At 34.7% G+C, this 21,196-nt stretch overlaps 1 protein-coding gene across 2 annotated transcripts in view; it reads right to left on the bottom strand.

Annotated features, from left to right (window-relative positions):
* LOC139148430 (uncharacterized) overlaps positions 1-21,196 on the bottom strand; it is a 51,502-nt gene that overhangs the window by 4,521 nt on the left and 25,785 nt on the right. Inside the window, exons 6-26 of one of the 2 annotated variants that reach the window (XM_070719891.1) lie at positions 19,549-19,698; positions 17,746-17,946; positions 17,222-17,342; positions 14,915-15,241; positions 13,827-14,007; positions 13,227-13,338; positions 12,596-12,700; positions 12,196-12,269; positions 11,229-11,243; positions 9,485-9,662; positions 8,900-9,027; positions 8,237-8,378; positions 7,463-7,648; positions 5,605-5,784; positions 4,630-4,769; positions 3,922-4,119; positions 3,286-3,412; positions 2,292-2,411; positions 1,715-1,874; positions 1,099-1,262; positions 544-622 (exon numbers count right to left, since the gene is read on the bottom strand). In XM_070719891.1, the coding sequence (XP_070575992.1) occupies positions 544-622; positions 1,099-1,262; positions 1,715-1,874; positions 2,292-2,411; positions 3,286-3,412; positions 3,922-4,119; positions 4,630-4,769; positions 5,605-5,784; positions 7,463-7,648; positions 8,237-8,378; positions 8,900-9,027; positions 9,485-9,662; positions 11,229-11,243; positions 12,196-12,269; positions 12,596-12,700; positions 13,227-13,338; positions 13,827-14,007; positions 14,915-15,241; positions 17,222-17,342; positions 17,746-17,946; positions 19,549-19,698 (3,088 nt within the window). The remainder of the gene's footprint in view (positions 1-543; positions 623-1,098; positions 1,263-1,714; positions 1,875-2,291; positions 2,412-3,285; positions 3,413-3,921; positions 4,120-4,629; positions 4,770-5,604; positions 5,785-7,462; positions 7,649-8,236; positions 8,379-8,899; positions 9,028-9,484; positions 9,663-11,228; positions 11,244-12,195; positions 12,270-12,595; positions 12,701-13,226; positions 13,339-13,826; positions 14,008-14,914; positions 15,242-17,221; positions 17,343-17,745; positions 17,947-19,548; positions 19,699-21,196) is intronic. The other variant, XM_070719892.1, reaches the window with a different exon arrangement.

The following is a 21,196-nucleotide window of genomic DNA, read 5'->3' as shown; positions in this document are numbered from 1 at the left end:
AGTATATTTATTATAGAAATTGAGCATTAGTTGTAAATGAACTAGAATGCTCACACTTGAACAATACCTGATTACTTTCTAAGAAAACTATGTTTTGAAGAAACAAGTCCAACTACAAGATACAAAACTTCTTATTGCAACTTTTTGTGATGTTAAAGTACAATGCGCCTCAAGGACAGAAATTTGGACTCTCAAACTTTTACAGTACTTCTTTGATCTACAATTTGTTGGGGGGGGGGGGGGGGGGGGGGGGGCTCATTTTGAAGCCCATGATCATGAAGTGACTAAAATTTTCACAGACTTATTTTGTTTAAATTGAAAATCTGATATTTCCCATGCAGTTAGCACAGGCATGGTGACCATTTTGAATTTCAAATACTAGTAAATATTGGGTGATTTGTCAAGTACAAAATTTTGCACAGTGACCCTGTTAACTACTCAAAGCTGTAAAGTCAATCAAAGTTTGACTTAGCATTCTGTCTGTATATGATTGGTTTCAACTGCTGAATCAGCACACACTGCTTTGTCTATACATGTACCTACCTCCTGTGGGTGTTTCTGAGTAAACGACTTGAAGTTTACTTAGAAACTCAGCAAATATCCCAGTCAAGCCTGTCTGATCCTGAAATATGAACAAGAAATTTTCCATGGTTATCATTCTTACAATGATAGATTGATGAGCTGCTGGGTGCATTGAAGAATGAAGTCAGCCTAGTATAGTTGACTTGGATGTGTTGTCAGATGACTATAATTTCTTATGATTATTTACATTATTTCCTATGTGAAAGAAAACAAATTTACCCTGCTTTTACTTTCAATGGCAACAATAATATCTAAGACACATCATAAATGCCCTGTCCTTGACATTGAGTTTCTCTAGGTAATGATTGGCAAACACAACATTGACATCCCAAAGTCCCTCCACATGAGCAAAGTCCCTCCACCACTACTCCTTGGTAATACCATGAGTGCAATATATTTGACATGGTCTGTGAAACGAACAGCTTACATATTTGCATAAGTATCCTTAGCTGATGGTAGGGATCAGACCATGAGGCATCCCTAGGTGACTGATATTGAACATATTTAACCACTCACCTCTTCATCATCATCCCAGCTATCCCAATCAGATCCTGATTCAGACCCAATATCATCAATGGCTGGAGATACAACTCTCCCTTCAGGCGTACTGCTTCTCATTCCACCTGCCTGGCTGCTACTGTTACTGGTGTTCAAAACCAATGACTCTTTAATTATGTGAGCTGGAAGAAAAAATTAAGCCAAAATACAGCAATATTAAAATCTAACCTAAAGATCCCAGTCATCCTGTGGTATTGAAATACTGATGCTACATATGAATTATAGTTTCAACAGTGTTTAAATCACATGGTCCATATACACTCAAAGGCACAGACTTTCAAGGACTTTTCAGCAATTTCAAAGGACATTCTGAGGTCCAAAATACTATTTTCACATATCTTTTTCACAATATATTATTTTTACATGTTACTTTTATGATATTATGACTGAGCAATTTATCATTTTCAAAAATAATGGGTGGCCGATCAATTTTCCAGGACTTTTCAAGGGTTTTCAAAGAGGCTTTAAAATTCAGATTTTCCAGGAGCAGAAGGGCCCTGTACACAGTACAATCACATTAAAACCTAAGAAACCCTGCTGGGTCAAAGGTAAAAGGTTACAAGGTCACACATACAGTGTTCTTTGTGTTCATCTTCATCATCAGAGATGTCTTCTGTTGCTTCTACTGGACTGGCAGGGATGTCATTGGAAAGCAATGCCAAGTTACTGCTACTCATTCCGTGTGCCTCACTGTCTGTTCTGTTTGGAGATGGGTCATCACCAAGTGCAAAGAACTGGGGGTAATTGGACAGATAGTGGTCAAATGTAGGTTATTTGGAAGTGGTTAGAAATAACAAAGCATGACAGCAAAAAGTCTGAGATATGAGACTAATATAGAGACAAAATGATTTATCATAATTCCGTTTTGCTTCAAACAGAAAGCATATATTGACTATCAGTATCAACAACATCATCCCAAAGATTTCATTGCAAAACGCTTGTTATAATATTGTCAGCAAAAGATAAGCATCATATATAGTCACAAGAAACATTAAATCTGGCATTTAAACAGCCTTGCAATTATACAAATTTACTCACTACTGCACTTGCCATGATTGTTAATTTGAAATTAAGGTACTTGCAACATTCTTGTGCAAAACTTACTTGAAAGCACAGAACTGATTAAATTTGATAACAGACTATGAACTCACCAGATCAAGTCTTGTTGTGATGGCTTCAAACACTCTACTAAGGTGTGCTGTCCCTGTCACATACTCACACACTATGACAAATAAATCTAACAGCTGGCGTGCAACGGACAACTCCAATGTCTGTAATAGATTTACACAATGATTAGAAGGAATCAGATAAGATAAAGTTAATGAAATAATTTTACTGTCGGTCATGTAGACAAAGACTCTAAATCTCATCAGAGACCTCTTCAAAATGTTTCTTTTTTTGCAGCTCTTATCATTATGACCAGCTCTATTCATGAAGAAATTTCAATATGTATGGAAGTATTGATGGACCATTGTTCCTATTGTGTGGACTACAGAAAACAATGGAAAACCCATATAGTGTGATAAAAGTGTTTGTGCAATGGAGAACTTGCCACTTGAGGGCGCTCTCTAAGCTGAAGGCAGTGAGCATGTTTTTAGGGTTGGTGAGACTTTGTGGTAAAGGAAGTGCCTTGAACTCATTTTGACGGTTAAACTGCACTATGAACATGTCATATCACTTTGTTATTTAAGACATTCTTTGTACATTTTTCATTTGCTTTACTTATTTACAGTTATGTAGAAATGTTGCTAGTGTTGATGGTAAACATACATGTATTATACCATCAAAGTCACTATTTATGAATAAATTTTACTTTGCTTAAAAAAAAATGATGAATGGAGTCATACTACACAAACAGAAGAATACCTATGTCCTTGTGTTAAAATTGATGTGGAAATGTGACTTTGGAATCAGTATTAGAATCTGTCATGGATATCAAAATGGTACTGGCCTATAACACAATTTTGAACATCTAAAGGAAGCCTTACAAATTACAGAAAAATGGGGCTAACACTGTACAAGAATACAAAATTGCATGCATTTTGGAGGACCGATGTAACCAATTAGATCAGTCTATAAACTGACACTGTGATGCAAATGAGGTAGCTCCTGTTTTTCCTCAAATCAGTTTTCTAAACATCTCACCTTGAGTGTAATGAGGTGACACATTTCACCCATAGCTTGGTCATACACCTTAGCCATCTCACCCTCTGGTTTCATCAGACAATGTTTATGTAAATATTCTCCTGTCATCGTCAACAAGCAGTGAATACTGTGTGAAAGAAAATACACATTGTGCGAAAGTTGATTGTAGTTGCACTTGGTATTGACTCTTCGGAATGTGATCTTGAATTACTTTGATAGAAACATTTTTAACAATAATTTGTGAAATTTGAGGCCATTCATAATGAAAGATTGTTTTATGAATAATTCAATTGAGCTGCAACTTTAAGTTTGACAAATGATGCTAATAGTGCCATTGTCGTAAAGAAAATGATAAACCGATGTTTGTATTTAACCTACAAGTAAGTGAGAAGAGTTGCAAAGCTTTGCCATGATAAAAACTCAAACGCTTCAGACATTGTCAAAATGCATCTGGCATCGTAACTTTGTCCAGAATACTATCAGTGTTACCTTTTGTATCTAGACATATAGCTAGGAAATCTTAGATTCACCCTTCACCTCATGCACAATGCATCTACAGCGGAGAAAACCTGGGACTTGCACTTCAAGTAAAACCCTGACACAACTCTATTTACAAAACAGAAAGCTTACACTCACCCTTCAAGCAGAGCTCTGTACATGTCACTGATTTCTGAATAATAACCAATATGATAAACCATGATTGGCAGAACACTGATCACATGTTCCAATTCACAGCTTCTGAAGAAATGTGGCATCCAGGGATGTGTCTCCGTCACTGCATACTTCTCAACCAGCTGTGGATAACTAGTGCTAATCTCATCTCTTGTACAACAGCTGAGATGAAAAGAAATGATGTGAAGTGAAAATACTAATTGAGGTGTGTACGTGTAAATGGTGAAAATGCCAAGAAAACAAATTGTAAAAACATATCTACCGCCATGTTTTTTGGCTTATTTTGGGAATACATCCATTAACACATGGTAGAATACTGTAATCATATTTACAACTTTAATCAACGTGCCTTCCTCTATTGATGTCACTTCGAACATCTTTATATAATCTACAGTGTTCAGTCTGATATTATATTCCACTAGCACATTGATAGTGAACATACTGATGATATCTGATTGGTCAAGCGGGATCTTAGTTGGAGAAAAATCCCTTTTTTAAACATTTAACACAAGAATTTTATGATACAACAGCAATAAACCACCTCAGCAATGGGTGTACCACTTGGTTTTGACCAATTCACTCCATCTTTGCACTAACTATCACCTGTACATATAAGTCATGAACTGGTCAAAATCTTGTAAGCCCATGGCTGGTGTGATTCACCAGACTTACTTGAGATAGCCATCCAGCGGTGTCTGCAGTGGCTGAGTGTCTACATCCATCTTCAACTCCTCTGCCAGTGGATATTCTCTGTGTGCATGTACAAACAGCTTCTTGAACAGATTCAGTATTGTCCTTTCCTCAAATAATTTCTACGGAGTAAAAGATGATGGCAGATAAGGAAATTGAATGGATAGCTTTTATGAAAACAAAATATTCTACATCAACAAACTCATCTTAGTGATACTAGTTAGTTTTTGATGTTTTCTGTTATTGTTTACTCCTTTGTAGCCAAGCTTTGGCGAAGTAATTTGTGTCACATGGTTGGGTTTAAAACCATGTATAATGAAATCCCGGCTGAGATTTTTTTTCAAATTAAGTTACTGTAGAGCAAAACACATGTTTAAGGTACATGCAGAATGCACCTTAGGGACAGATATTTGGACTCTCAAACTTTTACAATTCTTTTCTGATCTACCACTTGTGGGGATTCATTTTAAAGCTGTTGGTGTAAGAAAACTTTTCAATGGCTTAGTTTTTTCCTCCTCTTTTTATTTTCCTCCGTATAGTTAACACAGGGATGGCCACCATTTTGAATTTTAAATATCAGTAAATCTTGCCAATGGGTTATTTGTTTCTCTAGTACCAAAATTTGGACGGTGACCCCCGACTTTTATTCTTAATTTTGAAAGAGAATGATTGAAAGATTCCTTGAGGAAGTTTGAGCAAAGGTTCAACTCTTCCACTTTCGAGGTCCATACTACCTTTAATATCACAATGTATGATAAAATAAAGTTGTAGACTCTATGATCTCTGAAGTGTTATGTGCATACTGATAATTTGCGATACAAAGTACCTGAAGTCAGACATGACAGTCAACAAGATGTATTGATTACACTGAGATGTGGGCATCAGTCCAGATCTGTACAAACTTTTGAAAGTTGATGGAAAACTTCAAAATAAAGCAGATGTGCAATTAAATCTCACCTCAGGTACACAATGTGGAAAACAGCTGTGAGCTAACATCACAATCTCCATGGCAACTACTGTCAATTTGTCAAAATTTGGTCTGTGAATAATCTGATGGACCGACTTCATCCAGGTTGGTAGACCAGTCCGAATGACATCAACTATAGAAAGTGCAATTTCCCTGCATGCTCCAGGATCCTAGTATCAGAATATTCTAGAAGTTAGTTCTGGAGTAAATCTTGTATGGCTTTGTATCGAGAAAATATGTCACAGTCACTTTGGATAATTCAACTGTCAATATATACTTCCATCCAATGATTTATTGGTCCAGGAATGAACTTGGGAACATATCTAAATTAAACACTTCCCTGGCTTGCAACACTGACCACTCAAGTTAAAAAGCAAAAAGAGTTACCCTGTTTATTTAGAAATGATTATTAATTTTATTTTCGATGATATTGATTTTTGTGATTTGTAAATATAGGAAAGTTAGGGAATGTTCAGAACAGTGAACCTAGAATAGCTTGTACAACATTGACTAGACTGACTCTAGCAAAACATGGATCCTACAGTGTTGTTGTGATTAGAGTTTTTTTTTTACATTTGCACTCAAATGTACATAATTATACATTTTAAATTCAGAACACAGCATGATGCTGATTGCTACCGTGCAACACACTATATACACTGATATTTAGCTCTAAATCAGTTTGTTGTTCATGGATAAAAGTCTTACAAGCTCACTATGCCACCTGTTTTGAATTGGCAACTCTCCTTTAGACTATTTGTTATTCAAGTATTAGTGTAATTGTCTGTGGCAAATTTGTATGTTGAACACTTTCATCTAAGGGAGGTAGATTACAGGTCAAATAGAAAGGAATATACACCCACATGATTTCATCATCACCATTTTGGTAATTGACGTACAAACTTCATCACTCCTATTTGTATCAAAGACAATGGTCTATGCTTGCATCAAAACACAAAACTCTAACTTATAGGAAACCCACACAAAACAATGACACAAATGAAAATTTTACATAAATTATGTGTAAGACAAAATAACAAGTTAAGGTACAGATTACAAAATGCACACTGCAGACTATATGAGAAAGTCACCATAAACACAGAAAACCTTGAAACCCACACACATAAACTTCAAATATTGATAAAACCAGACATCACGACACACTCAAATCAAATCAAATCATGTGATTTTTTTCCTTTATATTGGGATCTCAGTGAGTGATATGGTAAGGATTGACTTGCATACCTTTACGTGTTTCTATCAAAATGATGTCATGCATAACAAGGGGATAAAAAAAGCGCACAGCAAATGCATTATTTCAAAACTGTGACGACATGGCAGGGAGGAATCAAAGATATGTTAATGAAAGGTGTTAGCAGTGCGAGTAAAATGGTGTGTGTGTGCTGGCAGTTGCCACTTTATCTCTAAATTCCAGCAACAATGTTAATGATAGGAAAACTGCTTCTTAGTGAATTAGTGAAACAGCAAAATGCATAGTGAGTCATTTGACTGCAATGCACCAGATCATATTAATCAATATACTTAATTTGATGCATTTATTGCTTATAGTGCAGTTGAGAATTAAAAGTTTGTTAGCCTGTATTGAATATCACAAAACTTCTGTGAAAAATCAAATTTGCTTTCATTGTGCATGTGGCTGTACATACTGATCTTTTTCGAACCATTCCTTTCCAACATTTACTAATTTCATGTATCACACTTGTGAGATTTCATTACCACTAAAAATGTCATGGTACCCTCTAACACTAACTACATGTACATGTACGATTTTCTTTCTAGCGTAACTTTCGTTCTTTACAGATTTACAGCTGTCAGCAACAGTCTTACCTTCCAAGATGCAGGTGGCTGTTCCAAGAAGTGAACCAACCTGATGGCATGGTTGATGGAGAATTTCAAGGCAATGCAGACACCATAGCAAATCAGTGTTGTCTCATTGACTAGGTGTGTATCCCAGAGTGATTTCAGTATCTGCATATCATACCATCGTATACACTCTGTAATCAGTGGCAGAGTCTGCAATATCAAAAGTATCGTGTAAACTGGTGACACATTTCATCTGCAACATCAATTGCTATATCATCATTACTTATTTATAGACAATTTCCAATATCTTATCTATTAATTTTGACCTTGCACTTTGACTTTTCAAAAACCACCATGAAGGATTACAGAAACTAACACAACTGCAAAGATACTATACAGTAAAAAAAAGATACTACAGTAATTCTTGTATGAAAGCGTGTAGTTTTTGGTTTCGTTTTAGTGATTACTATATACCTTAACTAAGAAAATAAACTATGATCACCAAATCTCACGTTCTTTACAGAAAGCACTGCAGAATTACAGTTGGTTGAAGAGATCTATGGACCCTTCTTGACAAAAGTAATTGTTATATGACTTACAGTGATCATTGTATGATGAGGTATTAACTTCTTAAACACATTGCATCAGAGAGAGGTAGACACAACATACTGATGAAACTTTTGTAAGGTGTTTTGAACTCATCAAAACTTTCTGAAAGGATCATGACACTGATGGAGTGATAGGGAAAGACACAAACAGAAAAGTAGAAGAGCTGAGAAAATTATGGTTTTAACAAACCTGTTGACCCATTCGTCTGAGTTCCCACCTTGTATCAGCGAGGCATTCAATGGTTTGGAGTAGAAGTAGTCGAAGGATACCTGCCATGTTCTCACATTGCACTCCGTGAATCCAGTCTGGCACCACTACATCGTCTAATGAACTGAAAATAAGTACAACTGTGCTGTTATCTCTACATTGCCTAATGGGCTGATGTGAAATTTACTAAATTCATTTCCAGTGAATTAATATACGCAATGATTTACAACTTGCTCTGGAAATCAAGTTATATACACCATGAATTCACAGTAATTTAGTATTCTGTGTTACGTCACATCATAGAAATATCTAGACACTACTGGTACCATCAACAAATGACACTTCTGACATGATTTTCAAAATGAGGAAATCAGCAAGACTATATTTGAAATTGCATAGCTGGATGACACTATGTACACAATGTTCACTCAATATATTGAAAATGAATGGCAATATATCAACAGGTGTCTGTGCTTATTGAAGTCAATGATGTTCCACACACGGCGTAATGTGTCACAAATTTGTCAAGAGTAACAGACTTTTACACAACCGTTGAAGTAGTGTAATGGAAAAGCTTGTTTGAAAGTCCTTTTGATAATGTACGGTAGTGTAGTATTAGGTAGATGTAGTGATTTACAGACTTACTCTGATGTGGCCGGACACAGACATGACTTGAGAAGTTCACTGTCATTGGAAAATTCCTCATTTGGTTTATGATCTGTGATCTTCACCGGTGAATGTAAACACATCAAATCACCTGCTCCTTGACAAACCTGTGATAAGGAAATGAAGAAACAAAAATATTTGTGTACGTAATAAACTTTTCAACAAACTTGAAATACCTATGATGCAAATTAAAAATTTTTGTTGTTATACTGACATAGATATTGGTAAAGAAAACACAATTACAAATACATTTTTTATTAGATTTAAAATACAATCACTCTAGCTCTTTTGGTATACACTTCTCTTGCTTAGGGTCTGCCAGAATGGATAATTATATGTGAATAATAACATTTGAAGAAAATTGCACATTTTAAGGAAGGCTTCAGTAATTTCTCAAGTGCACTTGATTCTCCAGATTTTATCATTCCTATAATTAATTATTCATTTTGATTTCATCATGTTTATTGGGTGTGTTCATATCCACACTTAAATAACTATTCCATTTTTTCACTAGCAACAGACAGATTTAATCATTAAACAAACCACAGTTAAATCACACCATACCTTCCAGGCTTGAGTACCATCCATTTGTTTGGTCTGGTTCAGTAAAGATGTAGCCGTGGCTAGGAATTTCAACCTGGGTGATATTTTCTGTTTCTCTTGCTTGGTGAAGTATGTGTAGTGTTTCTTTATAGCATTCTGTGGATTGGCCTGAGCTGTGACATCCACCTGAGTCATTGCTCTTTACAAAAAAAATGTCAGAAAAATAAAATTCATTCAAAGTTCTCACATCAAACATTACCTGCTTGTCGGTGTTATTGTGTCTATAACCAAATAACACACAAAAAAAAGGTTTTTTTCCTAGAAATTATAATTATAACCTTATATACATTAAAAGTATAAGAATAAAAGTCATGCAAAAGTTGTACATTTATGTAACTTCCGTCAAGATTATTTAAAATGGACAAAACTTGGAATATTTGAATTTTAACCTTTGTGAAAATTTTATTAATGATATGTGTAAGATACAACATTTCCATGCAAGGAATTTTATCAAATAATCATTTGAGTAGCATCAGTTATGACTTGCTTTCATTGGTCTATGCCATGGTTTTATAAACACATGTTCTAATTTCATGCAAACCATGCAAATTTGGAATATTCTGTGAAAAATTCATCGGGCATCATGAATGTTCCCCTGTTTATCCCCAATTTCTTGTAAACAGGTTCACAATCACCACTGAAAACAAGGGGTTTGGGCTAAACCATAGTGGTGAAAGGGTTGAACAACCACGGTCCCTCCAAGTCAAGAGTTTGTAAATTCATCAAACATGTCTTTGAAGCATACAGTGATGTAATTTCAGGGTTAGGCTCAGACAGATAGGTACTGGATTGACTTCAAGATAGAAAACTATTGTACTCTAATGAACCGTGCATTGCTTGTTGCCATGGTTGCAGTTCAATGGTTCTTTGCAATGTCTGACAGTCTGCATGCATAGAATGCTGAAATCTGTCCTTCACAAACTGACAAAATGAACAGTGTTAGGGCTCATCATGGTAAATAAAGTATGATGATGTGAGTACTAATATACATGTACTAACTACATTGCAACCAGTCTAGACAGGTATAGCATAAGTCAGACAACATGGGTAAAATGAGTTCTGTACTGCATCTTTTACAGCAAATATGCAGCATTTGCTTTGCTGTTTTTGCATCAACAATTTGATCAACAGTCACTTTCATTTCACTGGACAAATCGTCAGAGTTGGTTGAGCAATTTTATCATAGAGAATATTATGTGCACATTCAGTTAAAAAAATCACAAGGACAGTTGTATGGTATTGACGTTATGAGCATTTAAAAGCTCTGTGAAGTATTGCTATTAAATTCTGTGATTATGTGTAGTTCTAGTGCAAAAACTGAAAACAAATGAAAAGAAATAGAAAAGAAATTTCAAAATGCAAGCATATTTATCAGGCATTAAAAGTTATAGACAATGATAGTTGAGAACCCATTTATCATTAGAAAACCAGATTATTGTTAATAGTTCAAGTTTAGCATAAATATGAATAATAAAAAGCAAGGAGGAAAACACAAGTGTTATTCAAATATGTGATCGACAAATTGGAGAAAAATTTGAAGAAATCTTTACAAACTTTTTACAAATAAAACAATGAATGGTCACACTTCAAACTACAAATAAACAAAAACATTTCAACAAACTTTCAAAAGTATAAATATTTTGTAAAGAACGATGAATAATTGGATATAGAAAAGATAAGAAATTGAGAAAAATGAGAGACAAACCTTTTGAACATTTTCCTGTTTAAGTATTAGCAATTGAAAAATTTGGAAGGGAATTGATGTTAGCATAAATTGAATATACCAATGAAATGTAATGATAAAAGAATAAAATAGAAAATTTGTCGGTATTTGGAATTATCAATGTTATGCAGACACCACCATGTTTTGAGGGTTTAGTGTACTGGACAATCATTGAAATGTTAAAACGATGACTTTTGATTGCATGAAAAAATAGCTGTCAGAAATTATTTCCTGGCTAACAGAAGCATTCTCTCTGTCTTTTTCAGAAAAAATTTTGGAATATGAAAACAAGATCAACTTATTTTGGCTAGTCTCCCTTGTATTGCCAAGAAATCACTTAACACAGAAATATTAATCTAAAAACAAGAAAACTATTCAGGAAAAGCTGTCATGACCTGATTTTATGGCTATCAAAATAAAACATATACCTTTTTAGTTCTGTGAAATATGAGTGCTGTGCACACAGAAAGGAGATGTTTTGAACTTTTATTCAAAATTTCCTGAGGAAAACTTTACCCTAACCACTCACAATCAAAATTAAATTAAGGGCAAATCTTTGATAATGCATCATTCAAGGATTTTGTAAGTTAGCAGGTGAGGTATGGTGAATAGTTTTGCAAGATACAGAAAGCCCACTGAAACCACTTGTCTATGACAGCATTTTGATGGTCTGCACAATGAAATGTATCATGTATGAGCGAGCTATTTGGTTGATACGTTGATGAAGCAGACTTGAGAATTAGCATTCTAATGAAAAGTTGACTCACTACGCTGTTGTGTTCTCATTGCTGTTGGCATTTTGAGCATCTGTGCAGAAAATATTACCACTACGGCATGGATCAGGATAACCTTCAATCATTGTGTAAATTTGCAACCTTCAAACATTGTGTAAATTTGCAACCTTCAAACATTGTGTAAATTTGCAAGTCACAAAAAAATACAACTTTACCTCTTCTTCTGTAAATCTTCTGGTATGTTAGTTGTTGTTTCTTTCCTCCTCTCACTACAAGCTCTGGTAAGCACCTGGAATCAGTGAATGCCATTAAATGTCATGAAGACAACCCGATTTCCGTTGGTATGGTTTGATATTGTGCAATTTATTCATGTAACCACATACTGAACCTTGGTGTTTTTTTCTGTGCTGTAAATATACTGCATTTTGAAGTCTTTCAGAATTTAACAGTATTCAAGTCCTCATCACACTTTGCATGTTGGTGAGTTCATTATATTATTCTCTGATCAATACAAAGTAATTCACTTTCTCATGTAACTATTTGATTTGGTACGACTGGAATACACTGATATTACTTTTCACAATTTTTGTTGACATGATATCTACGACATCTTACCTTTTCCTTCTCTCCTGGTGAAGACTGAGATGTTCCTCCCTGCTTCCTCTCTTTTCCAGCTGATGAAGAACGCTCCTTGTCATCACTTGATAATTTAGTTTCATCCTAAAATGATACGGCAAATCAAGGAAATGAAAAGTAACTTTTATCGCTATGGCAATTATTCATGTGTCTCTACCTATGCATACAAATTACAAGTCAATTTATATTTGTCCCAATCTGATCTTTAAGTTTGATGATATTCATACCGGTAATGTATGATGAATTTAAAGATTTTACAATTCATTCTTTTTACATGCCCTTTGTGCAATCCTGCATTAATTTTTATGATATAGAAATGGTATTGTTGTTACACAAACAAGTATTCATACCATACATTATACCGGTATTTTAATCTTGTTACCATCCACCTTGCAAACTGCCAAATTAGTTACTGAACGTATGACATTTCCCTGTCTTTTCTGTTTAAATTTGTGTTGTTATGTCATTCTATGACAAATTTCCACAATGCAACCTTGTTCAAGTTGTTGTTACATGTACATGCTTCCAATGAATTTCTCACAACCATCATTGTATCGAAAGCAATAAACAATGCCAGGTCAATGACTGTTGCTATGACGACTCCACTTACCACTGAGTGTTTTTTAGTGAGTCCAGGATTGTGGAATATTTTATGTAACGTTGATCCTCCATGACTCTGACTTTTCACTTGACCTTTAGAGTCAAGTACTCTACTCTGGTGACTATGGAGACAAGAAAATGGGAAAAATACAATAAAAAAACAAGTTGGTTACATCAACAAAGGAACTTATGTCATGATTTTTATTCTTCTGTAACTTTCCTTTCTTTATGTGTTTGTGTGCATAAAAAATGTAAAACAGACTTGAAATAAAATTTCAAAATATGTCGGGCTTCAATTTATTGACTTTCATTAAGAGACTGATACCAAACACAAGATTCTGAATTCAGATAAACAACAGCTAAAAAATGTGTGGTACTGCAGATTGTGTCACATCAGATCAATCAATATCTCAGAGGACTTTATCACATGCTTATCTAAAAAGAGTTTAAAAAATTATCCATTGTTGACTAATATTTTTGATGAATATTTATAGTTTTCTTACTTCTTCTAATTTTGCAATCCAGACTACATAGATAACAGATTTGACACCTGCTAGTATCATATTCTAATTCTTACTTGTATCTGACAAGTAGAGTCTACAAGTTTTACCTGGTAGTTAGTGTATCATCTGTGGATGCCATGCCATCAAATTTGTGCGGTGGCAAGGCATATGACGGAAATAGATAATGGATGTGATTTATGATCAAAAACTTGATGATGAGTTCATAAGCAAACAATCTGCCTTCCCTCCATTCCCAAGCCTTGGAAATAATACTGTCTGCTGAAATATCTAAAGTGGACATAAAATGAAAAATAATTTATATCCTATGTGTAATTTAAACTTATGTTAAAGACATCAAATTATGAGAAATCGAAAAAACATTTTGTAATCTGAAATGGAAACAAAACAAAATAAAGTGTACATTTTTGTCAGCATTTAAAAGACATTACAAGACTGGGAATTCAAAAAATATTTTGTGATGAATTCACAGTTCACACACATATTCATCTAAAATGAATGCCAAAACAGAATGTTATTTACATGTAAGTATTTCAGAGATGTTTTCAAGATCGAATTACCAGCAATTAAAAAACATTCTGTCTTTGAATGTTGCAGTTATCACATGTTCGTTACATACAATGGGTTGAATTGTACACTAGTGTTAAGTCTGTCTACTTGTAGAGGGCAATGGGGAGATTACAATCTTCTGTTCCACAGCAATGTCAAGCTATGTAATGTCAACTTTATTACTGTACTTTGAGTAATCTGTAATTTGCCATACAGAGTTGGAGATGCATCTCGATATCATACAACATCTTAGTTATCAATATAAATGGAGGCAAATATGGAAATAAATTTGTCATTTTTTTTAAATAGAGGTATAGATTCACAGCCAAATTACATTCCATATTCATAATTGATACACTGCCTTTCTAAAATCACAGAGAAACCTCAATGGAATAATTTCTGGTGAAACTGGTCACTAAATATATCTCAGAAAGAGGATATGGAAAGAAATGTATTCCTATCGGTAAAGTTTGCTGTCTGGAACATTTAATTCTATCAAAAGCCCGGTCAGAATTAGAGAAAATTGTGAGTAATCTCCACAGCCCCATTGACAGTAAGTTTTGCCATTCTAAAAGTGATAAAAGCAAAATTATCTGAAGATATCAAAAATATTTACTTATGGACTTACAAAACTGATCACCGCATCCTGCAGTATGAACCATATTGATACTGAGTCTCCTCTGTCTTGGATGTAGCATCCCTGACCGGCTGGTGTGACTTTCACCATCAAACACCCTGTCATAACTCTCTGTGGAGGGTACCCTGGGTCGTGTGATCGGGAACGTCTTCTCTTCGTGTTCCACACCTGGGTTCTGGGGTTCGGTACTGATGTAAGATTTGTGTATGGATCTGTAGTTTGCATGCTGGGTAAGCAGTGACATGTCAACACTCCACTCTGCACACAGACCTTGCAAGACAAGCTTCAATAGACTGGGGTTATTGCTGTCTTTAGCAACTGTGAAAAAATCCAGGGGAAAAATAGATGTCAGGTGATTTGATAAAATATGGTCAGTAATAAAAAATAGGTCACTGTAGATGAATATTATCATAAAATGTTCTAAACCCCTGAATTACCACATAAATTGACTATCAAGTAGAAATAGAAAATACAGATACAGATACAGGCTGCTGTAGGCATTTTAGGAAAATCACATCTGATTAAACTGATGATGTCTTCAAAATGGACATATCACTCTTCAAACAAAACTAACTCTCCAGATGACACTTGTCTTAATATTGAGGATGAATTTTTTGTTCTTCTAAACCAGGTATTCCAACACTCCATTCAACATCAATATCAAGTACACACACCAGAATGCTCTATAAAACACAGACATTCTGACTGACACACCCTAGCATCTTCTCCTAAGTACCCACACATAAACAGGCACAGTCAGACATACACACCTCAATATTGTCTCCCCAGTACCCACACACAAACAGGTACAGTAAGACATTCAGACTGACACACCCCAATATCTTCTTGATCCTGAATACCCATGCACATACACAGTCAGGTACAAACACAACAACAACATCTCCATGAAACAGCTAGTCTATCATAGTTGGCTTCTACCACACAAGCTTTCCTTCTATTAAGATTTAGTTATCAGTCCTGGAAGAACACATGTAAAATAACAAGATTCATGAAATAAATGGCACTTGTGTGCCTGCTGACGTATCGGCCCAGATGGAACAATGTTTGAATGTGACTTGCGTAATTAATTTTTTTACAACATTTTTATGGTGCCATATTGAAAAAGTTGGGGAAAAAAGACTAGATAGTGTAGGCAACATTAAACATTCTTAAAATCAGAATATGAGGAGATATCCAACTCTCTCTTGGAGAGTTGTAAAATGTTATCAGGGAATATATGTACAGGAATACATAAGTCTGCACTTTCTATTAAAACTGTTCTCTTTTCACTATGTACCGGTAAGACGTTTTATGTGAAGATTTGTTTCTTTGATTCAATAAAATGGCCATATCTTCTTAGCTTTTAAGTGCAGAGTTAATCATCCACACACTACACCATTGAAGCTATGCATTACACAAGCCTACAATGTACGAACTGAAGTAGATTTTGAATTGATTTCTGCCGGTACAGCAGATTTACTTTACTGTAATCTATGACAGGCTCATAAAACTCCCTAGCATCCGCTCATGTTTTGATTAAAGAGCAAATGAACCAGGGATTGCAAATAAAATCACATAATGACAAATACAGTACTGTTTCTTTTCAATCAAAAACATGACACAGCTAACATTTTTCACAGAAAAATTCAAATATCAGAAAAGCTGAATGTTACAGATTTTGTTCTGTGTTACATTGCTAAATGCAAGGGTACAAAATATTGGACTTTCCTTTTAATGAGATATGCACTGAATATGTTCCTGCATTTAAGAGGAAAGATGGATCATTTGGCCATTCATTTATCCACTACCTAACATTGTTTTACACAACTACTGGTATGTCCCTGTACAGTACATTTGTGCAAATTTTGACTGAAACTCTGTGAGTTATATTAGAGTGATGGTGCAGACTTGCAACATAATGTAACTAACTGGCCAACTAACAGCCCCATTGGAGCAGATCACAAAACAAACTGAAAATTATCATACTATACTGTCCTTGTATCAGCTTTGAAGAAAGTAAAGTTACAGGGGAATGATTGCCCCTGACATAAACATGATTTGCGTAACAATTTGGCTACCTGGATGGTACATCATTGTTTACAGTTCTTATACAAAGTTGTAAACAAATCTTCAGAAGTATGTCTGTGAATAGAAAGACTTGTTCATTGCCATTATATACATATATATCATCTCTATTAGATTGCCTTGGCACCAACCCGCCAACAGCCAAATCCATATACCAGTATATTTTTCTTGGTGAAGATAGAGTCAAACAAGAACTGCAAAGACGCTACTTACCAAGATACTTAAACACTGCACTTGTTGCCTGCCTTACTGTAGATGCTGGGTGCATTAAATACAAGTTGAATGTGGAAAAGTACAGCGGCCAGTGTGGTAGAAGATAACCTGGTGATATGTGCTGAGAGAAATTAAAATTATGAAAAATAAAATTACTCTACAACTTATGTTGTTAGATAGAAACAACATTGTGTTACCATAAGTATTTATTTGAATGAAAAGGCACAGAAAAGAGTGAAATCATCAATATGAATGCAAGAAACCATGTTTTTATATTTCTGTTGTTTCCTTTCTTCTGCTGGCACAATGTCAGTAGTTTGTCATATAAGAGAAAGCGCTTCTTGAGAAGATTTCGAGGAAAATAAAGCTTTCCAAATTCTTTCCATTTTACTCCACTATACTTACTGGTGTGTAGCATCATGTTGAAAAGCTACTGTATGGAAGAATGAGTAAACTGATGTGACAAAATGCAAACTTCAAACAAATTAAAGAATTATCACATTGTGTTTGTGATTTTTTCATACCTTGACAAGGAATATACAGACTCCAAGCAACCCTTCTGCATGGTATGCATCCAAGAACTTGTAATCTGGTTTCATCACAGCCAGGTGTGGTAAATTGTTTCTTGGAGACGGTATGGCTATTTGGCCATCTGCTGGGATTGGATCTGACATGGCTCCTGTACACAGTAAACTGATGACCTCTTTGAAAGATGACAATGCTTCCTGTGAAGAGAGAATTGGATTCAAGGTAATGCAGTGTTAAGATTTCGCTCAAACTTTCCTTAGGAAACTTTTACACAATTCTTTGCAACAATCAAAAATATTTTTCATTATCAGAAAAACCATAGACCTTAAGGTCTATGGAAAAACAAATATAAAGTCATGATGTGAAGTTTGGGATAAGAGAATCAAAGTACATAAAATATACATATTTGAAATTCAAACTGACCACTGTCCTGTGTTAACTCTGCTGGGAAAAATTAATTTCCATTTTTAACAAAATAAGATGGGTGAAAACTTCATATACTTTACCAGCTTCAAAATGAGTCCCCATGACTTGGAGACTAGGAAAGTACTGAAAAATTTGAATTTCTGAAAACTATCCACCAAGTACAATGATACATACACAAAGTCAAGTAGAAACAAGCATTTACTGTAGACAGCACCTGTACACCCGGCACCCTGAGGTTTGAGTGGCCAGATTGGAATCTATATATTGTCAAATGGTGAAAAAAAATGATACAAGCAGCCAGAAATAAGTTCTCCGCCTCTTTCATAACAAGATGTTAGGAAAACAGTTCAAGTTTAGTACAACACTATTGTGAGCTACTGAAATGAGGTAGAACTGAAAGTTATCTTCAGTTGGTGCATAGAAACTTACAAATTTTAAAGAAATATTCATAACTACAAGGAGTTTTTTCATTTATTCAACCTAAATGGTGAAATAAATAAACAAATAAATTAATTAATAAATAATTAAATACTAAATAGAAGATAAATAATTGAAAAAACTTCTTTAAAAAGCAAACTCTGCTTCCATAAATCTTTTCATGATAAAAAATTGCACTAGATTACAAGGGTCAGATATGCTATTACATTAATGTCTGAGGTGAACAGGTTTGACCTGCAATGACATCATTTCTAAACACAGCCCAATCATTCACCAGGGACAAGCTAGAACTCTGTAGTGTCTGCAGTAACCTTACACTGTTAGTAAACGACACATTTCACATTAGAGAATTCTAATATCCTGATATCAAGTGGACTTTCACATTGGTTGAAGCATTTTATTCAACTGTGAGCATTACGTTTCTAATACCCTATAAATCTTCAGCTTATCACAAGTGGATGGCATTTGCACAGTTTTTCATTGCTTTAGAATATATATCTGCTCATCAAATACAGGTTTCACTGTCCTCAGCATGCTTTGCCAGGGTACAAGTGGTTTTGTACATTGTAATTATTGTTATGATGTATGGCTATATCAAGCATCAAGAGGACTGTAAAACAGCTGTTCTAGTGGCTTGATCTTGGATTTTCAAGTATCCAGTATGTTGACTGAACCACCGGAAAATCTTAGTTGCTTTCCTGTGAAAGGTTGCTATGGTTAGAAAGACTTTCTACTTTCAGTATGACAAATCCTTTTTATATATTCATGATTTAAACACAATATGACAACTAAATTTGTTTTCCTTTTATTTTTACAAAACTTCTAATAACACCAAAATACCAATTAGTATGCATATCAATATGGAAGGTTGGCATGATATAATTATCGGCATGACGTAAATTTTGTGTGATGAAATTATGGGATGGTGACCTTACCTTGAACTCACACCTTGAGAGGAATGAGGAGAAGGCTTTGATTGCATTTTCTCTAATACTCAATTGAGGATGTCCAAGTAACGGAAAGATTACGGAATGGATCTGACTACTGATAAAGATAGGCAGTTGTGTCAACTCTTCAACACCAAACTGAAATAGAAAATGGAAGTGTGAAATATATTTAACATAACATCGGAGACAAAACTGTAAACACAGAAATGAAACAGCTGTGATGTTTGATAGGATACTAAAAGCTCTGAGAGGTTGAACTTTTTTGTTCACGTATGATATTTTTCAAAATGCTGAGAGACATTGCTTGTATCCAAAGCATGTATCACACTGTTTGTTGATTGGTAAGGTTTAAATAGTCCACTGAATATTTCAATTTTCAATTTTTTTACATTAAATAATCATCTGCTTTACAAAAGTTAATTTCACAATTTTTTCATTGCTATATGCTTGTCATATTTCTGGGCACACTGAAAAAAACAATTGATCATAAACAGAAGCTATCTGAATAATACACAACTTCCACTGGCATCATTAGAGATCAGTAGATTCTCACTTTCATACACAACTCTTAAGACACAGTTAACATGTACCGGTACATGATTGTAATTTTGCAACAGGTAATACAAACTACTTCATAATACAATAGTTGTACACGTTACATTTTGATGCCTAAAAATACATGAAAGCTATCTGGTGCAATGTCTATAAATGCCATTAATTCAACAAACATAATCTATAAATGAAAAATTTACTACCGTACATGTATATACATATAAGATGATGTTCAAACTTATGACATTGGCTGATGATTTGATTTATTGCCAATAACTGAACTGAATTGAATTTTAATAATTCAAGCTTTGCAGTCAGAGGGTTCCAGGAAATAAGAAAGCTGACATTACAACTGTAATAGGAAGGAGTCTGTTTGATTTTTCATTCATAAATTTCCAAATTCAAGAGAAAGCACATCAAGATTGCCTGAAATGATTTCAAAACATGCTTGATCATTGATGATAAAAAATGATGGATTAATTGTGTTTGAGTTCTTCAATTACAAGTCTCGTAAAAATATTGTTCAAAAGCTGAGAGTTACATACTTGATTATTTCTGAGACATATTTTTCTGTCAGCAAAAAAGGCAAGGCGTTTTAATTACTGTAAACTACACGTCTCAAAAAAGTAAGAACGGCTATATTTCACTTCCCAGCAGCCATTATTTTTGAAGTGTTGCCAGATAAAGCAATGTAATCAAGTCCGCTGTCTGTACCACTGTAATGTGAAACCAATCTACAATGAAAGCTATGATGTGAAAACACACTACAAATTGACCACAATTGAATTACAGCTCAATATATTGGGCTTATTTCGCAAGCAGTAAAAGAAAAGTACCGAGGGGTTTTGTGAGCGAAAAAACAAGTCTTTCTGTAGGGCAATGAACCCTGGAACTCCTACGCAACCTTTTTGTCCAAATTGCAATGCTGATGCAATAAACTGACTCCATTAAAGAGCTTCAACACTAATCACAGCCAGTGTCACAGGGTCTTTAAAACCTTAAGATAGCACTACACCAGTCATCAACATGATCAAGGGATGTTTGGAAAGTAATAAAACAGGTATTTTCCTCCAGTACAAGCAGC

The sequence above is a fragment of the Ptychodera flava genome, chromosome 13 (genome assembly GCF_041260155.1).
Source record: "Ptychodera flava strain L36383 chromosome 13, AS_Pfla_20210202, whole genome shotgun sequence".
In the NCBI taxonomy this organism is placed as follows: domain Eukaryota; kingdom Metazoa; phylum Hemichordata; class Enteropneusta; family Ptychoderidae; genus Ptychodera; species Ptychodera flava.
The sequence above is the reverse complement of the archived record's forward strand: the minus strand, read 5'-3'. Positions and strand labels throughout refer to the sequence as shown.